This window comes from Notolepis coatsorum, assembly GCF_963971535.1.
Source record: "Notolepis coatsorum genome assembly, chromosome: 3".
Taxonomy (NCBI): domain Eukaryota; kingdom Metazoa; phylum Chordata; class Actinopteri; order Aulopiformes; family Paralepididae; genus Notolepis; species Notolepis coatsorum.
The window spans coordinates 30032568-30038927 of NC_140167.1; the positions used below are offsets into that span (position 1 = coordinate 30032568).

A 6360-nucleotide genomic window follows, 5' to 3' on the forward strand; every position below is an offset into this window, starting at 1 on the left:
GCATAATACAATAGTAATAACATATAATAGAATCCAATAGAACGACATTGTGCAATAAAACAAGTAAACAGAGTAGGGCATATCGGTATATGTACATAAGTTATTTACAGAGCATGGTAGGACATGCTAGGTCCTGTGGTAGTGCAATATTAGCTACGGATGAGGCACTGGGTCTTTATGTACATGCTATATTGGTGGTCAATGTCACTTCGGATTGCTACGACACATCTGAATGAATGAATGAATGAAAACTTTATTTAACAGATTGCAGAATGGGTACAATACAGTACGGCTCAATACATACAATTGTTAAGGGGATGCAGACCTGAGAAAGACGTTTGTCTTGTTTCCATCAGGGTCCCCCATTTTCAATTCATATAGACATATATGACATACATGACATACAGATAGTCAGTACTGCTACATCTATACATTTATGACATACCAGATTTGCAAATACAGTACTGTTTGTGATACAGAAGGAGTCAAGAAAAGGGAGTATATACATTTGACGTAGAAACTGTACATTGGAGGAGGTTGGGTGGGGGGGGTTGGGTACATTGGGATATTGACAACCATACTGGGTAATTTACATTGGAGGTGGTTGGGGGGGGGGGGGGGTGTTGAATTGCAGTCTCCCGTAGGTGTCCCTTGAGAGAGGTTTTGAAAGTGGGTAGTGATCCACATTCCTTTACAGCTTCCTCTACTGCTTCCTCTACTGCTTGTGACAGGCTGTGGTGCGTTCCAGACTTTACTCCTGTTGGGAAACTATAGCGATGGTCTGTGCTCACCACACTTTTCTTCGGCCTCCCCGCAGCGAGCCGTCGTCGACCCCCGAGCTTCATTTTACGACGGGCAACAGAGGTGGGTTGAGCCGCTATACTTGGCCCAGCACGGTTAGCGACTCGCCTGAGTGCGTGTGCACGTTTTGATGCATGGCTGATACCAGAGCGGCCGAAGGTGTGTAGCGCTGACAGCAGCTTGGAGGGATTCCCCTTCAGCTGATTGAAGGTCTTTATCATGGCTTTATCATCACCACCCTCTGTAGAGCCTCTTGCTCTGCCTTTGTGCAGCTGGATAACCACACAGACTTCACACAGACTGTCTGTACAATACTGCTGTAGGCCTATAATACTTATGTAAATAAGTAAGGCAATTGAAATATATCTGCAGTACAGCTCAATACACACAATTGTTAAGGGGATGCAGACCAGAGAAAGACTTCCGTCTTGTTTACATCAGGGTCCCCCATTTTCAATTCATCATAAATGTACAGTTCCCTCCCCCTTGTATATATTTACTGTATGTCACAAATGTAACAGTACTGCATGGTCTGCATCCCCTTAACAATTGTGTGTATTGAGCTGTACTGCATTCTGCAATCTGTTAATAAAGTTTTCAATCAATCAATCAATAAATCAATAAATCAATCAATCAATCAATCAATCAATCGGTCACTGTACCCATTCTGCAATCTGTTAATAAAGTTTTCAATCAATCAATCAATCAATCAATCAATCAATCAATAGATCGGTCAGGTCACGTGTACCCATTCTACAATCTGTTAATAAAGTTTTCAATCAATCAATCAGGGCCTGTGGTCACGTGTACCCATTCGGCAATCTGTTAATAAAGTTTTCAATCAATCAATCAATCTGTTAATAAAGTTTTCAATCAATCAATCAATCAATCAATGAATCAATGAATCAATCAATCAATCAATCCCGCAGTGCAACGTGACCCAAATCATACGGCAATCTGTTAATAAAGTTTTCAATCAATCAATCAATCAATCCCGCAGTGCAACGTGCAACGTGACCCAAAATCACGTCACCATAAAGTTTTCAATCAATCAATCAATCAATCCCGCAGTGCAACAAATCACGTCACCAAAATCAGCCAATGGAAGCGAGGGGTTGCTATGTGCGGGGCTTGTATGTGCGGGGCTTGTAAGCGCTGGTCTGAAGGTCTGCAGCTGGATACTATTGGTGATGGGCAGCACTCTGGTCATACTGGTCTCATCCTAGAGAGACAAGTGTGTTACGTGTCCATAGTCACTGCCACAACGCATGGCTATAAGTAGGAAACGACATCTTTAGTAATGGATGCAAGAATGCGAGGGCTTATAATATATCTACTGTTGTTTTTTAAATGAATGACTGTATTTAGAAGAGTGTGGGTTTAGTATAGTCTGGTTCCATCTGTGTAGGTATACAGCCAGTGTACAGTACCTGGTCCAAATGAGATTTAAAGGTCAGCCTGACTACCATTACACACACTTTTTTTTTTAAGTGAACACTCTGAACACTATTTGTCATTGTGTCAATTGAGCTCCACTAATCTCACTGCGTGTGTATATGTATGTGTGCTCGCGCATGTGTGTGTGTGTGTGCGTGTGTGTGTGTGTGTGTGTGTGTGTGTGTGTGTGTGTGTGTGTGTGTGTGTGTGTGTGTGTGTGTGTGTGCATAAACCATCTGACAACAGTTTGAAGCCAAATTATTTGTAGATTGCCGAGTTGAATAGCTGGCTGTGGTAAAATTGCACTACTCATTCAAATGACGATATTTGCCAGTTTTGCTTATCACAATACGAAAATGTCACGAATAGCCTCCAAACACAGTTAGCCTTTCAACAAAACACAACGCATCCCACTGGAGGAAATATACATTCCGATCTAACAAACAAAAGGGGTCCAATTGACTTTACCCATCGTTATGCACATGACACCCATTATGAAAGCCCTCTGTTGCTTGTTAGGCTATAGCCTAATTGTCTCTGCAAGGCTAAGCTATGCCAAAAATGCATTTTAGAATATACTCTAATTGCATATAAAATTATATAAATATAAACTTACCGGCTGTGACTCGCGAGACACCAAGACAGCTGAGAATGAGCAGTGGAGCGGTGGGCAGGAAAAATCTCTCCATCCTTCTAACATTCGGAGGACGTGCGATCCCATTTACTCTGCCCAGGACTGTGTCTGTCAACCAACGAACTGTTGTTCGCTATTTACGTCAGTTGATGCGTATTGACTCGAACGATCACGGGAGCTTCGTTCTAGCTACAGTCTCACAGAAGCTTGCCGCAGACAGACAGCCCAACTGGCGGTGCCGAGAGCTTTTCAGCTCCTTGGACGCAGCGCTTCATCCATATGATCAGGAGTGTACGACGCGCCTGTCGGTGTGTGCAGAGCCGTGCGCCGCTGATGTGGTCGACGACTATAGACTGGACGGCAGAAACTCGAGCTGCAGACTGTGGGCTCTGCGCTCCAACCCCGTCTGAGCCACCGAGGGTCCGAGGGCTGTCTGTCTGCTGTGCTGGAGGTGGTGCTCAGTGACTCTCTGCTGCAGACGGATCAAACGTGCTCTGCTCGGTCTATGATCGAGTGGCTGGACCCTCTTTAAGTGTTAGAGACAACAGAACAGCCTATACGCGCTCACAACACAGTACCGGACCAGAACCCAATAAAACCGATTTGCAAGATTATGGTCTATCATGTGTATAGGCTATCATAATACAATTAACTTTAGTATTAATATTTTTTATTGAAATAAATAGCAGCTGCTAAATAGGCCCAAAGTTTATACCCTTATATTTTCGAGATCCAGTGTCCATTCATTCGGCTTTAGCTACATAATACAAGGATTGTCAACAAGCTAAGAATGACAACCAATCTTTGTTAACATTGCATATTCGCCTATCAACTTTTCTTCTGCCTTATAGAACCCACGTGAGCCAGAACGGCGACGACCGAGCACAGCTGGTCAAGTTCATTATAGTCGATGTCCTGTTTGCCCAATACGTCCGTTTCATATCCAGTATGTGGACCAGACTCCGCCACTCGTCTCCTCCATTTGCCTTACTGGGTCTGTGTGTCTGACAGTTCTCAGAATTATTGCTGCCCACGCGTCGATTAAATATGCATGTGTGTAGCCCACGCAAACAATCTCTTGTACAAAAAATTCTCCTCATGAATAATGTCATCATGGCATTCGTTTGAACTTCATTTTCCACTTAAAAAAGCATGTCTCTTGACTTAACCGCAAAAGTTGACACTTTTTAATCAGACAAACACAACACAATTTGAAGAACCATGTTTTTTAAACCGAATGTATTGTCGACTATATGGAGCCAACTTATATAGAAGTGAATACTTTCCGCTTACCTTTAAATCGTCGCCGTGCTGTGTGCGGGGGTCTTTCCCTCGTCAGAGCTTTGTCCCGCGGTTTGCGGGATGGTAGAGTAGGACGCTCCAGTCCGGAGTCAGGCGACCAACCATGCAATGTCCCCTGTGTCCCAACTTGTTTTCTACATTACTTTATTATCATTTATCACTCCCCCGCTTCACACCATGTTCCCTCTGACGTGCCACAGAGGCAGTGTTGACTGAGTGTGCGTGCATGCGTGCGTGCGGCTATAACAAACGATAATGAGCTACGGTTTTCAACTAATTTACAAAATATGTTTTCTAAGGTCCCAAATGTTTACAGTCTTCTTTAGTGCAGTTTAAGCTAACACAATTTATATTTATTCAGAGTTTAATTTGTATAGTTGTGGGGCCATTAAATATAACACAGCCTCTAGTCAGACACTATGACACTAGTTTTGTATACCAGTTCAAAATAAGCCGTATTTGGGTCATGTTGGGAAAACAATGAAATAACTAGCCTTTGAAAGTGTAGAAGCTTTACAACATTATAACCCTTTCACTACCACACTACAGAAGGTTAACCTTTCACTACCACACTACAGACGGTTATCCCTTGGCTTTCACTGTAGTGTGGTAGTGAAAGGGTTAACCTTCTGTAGTGTGGTTGTGAAAGGGTTAACACTTTGTCATGTGGCAGTGAAAGGGTTAACAACATGCTGTATTGTCGCAGTGAAAGGGTTAACCATTTGGTAGTGTGGCAGTGAAAGCATTAACATGATATAGCTCTTACAACCAAACGTCAACCTGTCCTTCTGCCGCGTCTCAGTTCATTGATCATGTTACTTGTTACTGGTCCAGTCTGTATTGGCCAGGTGTGTTGTTTTCTGAAGCCCACGTGGGAAACACTTGCCTGGCTCTCTGTGTGATGAGAATGTGTGGGCTGCCGAGTTGGAGAGGGGGGCTGTTTCACCTGATATTGTACCACAGGGCTGACACAAATTTATTTCACTCAATTTAAGCACAGGCAGCACAAAATCAACTCACTGAATGGTCGATAGGTCCCAAACAGGGGATCTGTAAAGAGATCTCTCAACGTCCTGGCCCAATAGAATATTAATGGTCTTTAAATTCCTCACTCAGCAAACACATAAAGGACTCAGCCCAAGCGCGTAATTTGCTTTAGGAAATCAGCCTCAGTGATACCTCGCAGTCATCCACATTAAATGCAGATCAAGCAGAAAATCACAAATAAATCTGATGCCTTTATGGACATTGTGGTGTATTTATCTTCCTGTGAGTTTCACCCCAGAGGAAACAGCTTGTTTAAGTGTGTGTGTGTGTGTGTGTGTGTGTGTGTGTGTGTGTGTGTGTGTGTGTGTGTGTGTGTGTGTGTGTGTGTGTGTGTGTGAGAATTCAATTGTGTGTGTGTGTGTGTGTGTGTGTGTGTGTGTGTGTGTGTGTGTGTGTGTGTGTGTGTGTGTGTGTGTGTGTGTGTGTGTGTGTGGTATGTAGCCTATACTCCACATGCTTGAGTGTGTATGTAGCTTACACATGTGTGTGTGTTTGTGAGAGGGAGGGTGTGTGTGTGTGTGTGTGTGTGTATGTATACACACACATATGGGCGTCCACATGCTTGAGTGTGTAGCACGTGTGTGTTTGTGAGAGGGAGGTTGTGTGTATTTTTACGGGGCCCTTATATGAAAAGGGAGGCGAGGGGCCATGAAATGGAACATTAGTCCGAAGTTACAGCTTCTGCTGCTGCTGCAACCTGCAGCTCTGTGAGCGTTTCCATCGGGCTGCCAGGCAGGGACCTCGAGCCTCGTCCATGTGTAATGGATGGTATCGTGAAGCGCAGTCAAGAAGGGCTGGGGTGAGTAGCGGTGCTATGGGTTAAACTCACTCTCACATCCTCAAAGACAGATAGACACATTGCAAAGTTGTGGATTCACCTCTTGGTATAGCGGTCTGTGTTGTTGCCTGCGGCGTGGGAGACCGGGTTTCGACTCCCGCTCGGGGTATCGAAGTGCCTTCGGTGGAGTGGAGTGAGTTTGAGAGGGTGAGTGTAACGGATGGTATCGTGAAGCGCAGTCAAGAAGGGCTGGGGTGAGTAGTGGTGCTATGGGTTAAACTCACTCTCACATCCTCAAAGACAGATAGACACGTTGCAAAGTAGTGAATTCACCTTTTGGTATAGCGGTCTGTGTTGTTGC

At 44.2% G+C, this 6360-nt stretch overlaps 1 protein-coding gene across 1 annotated transcript in view; it reads right to left on the bottom strand.

Moving 5' to 3' along the window:
* The window catches only part of fndc5a (fibronectin type III domain containing 5a), a gene marked incomplete at both ends in the record, with an annotated part of 136519 nt that extends 133592 nt beyond the window's left edge, over positions 1-2927 (bottom strand). Inside the window, one exon of the mRNA XM_084310497.1 lies at positions 2855-2927. Coding sequence (XP_084166623.1) covers positions 2855-2927 — 73 coding nt within the window. The remainder of the gene's footprint in view (positions 1-2854) is intronic.
* Between the last annotated feature and the right edge of the window lie 3433 nt (positions 2928-6360).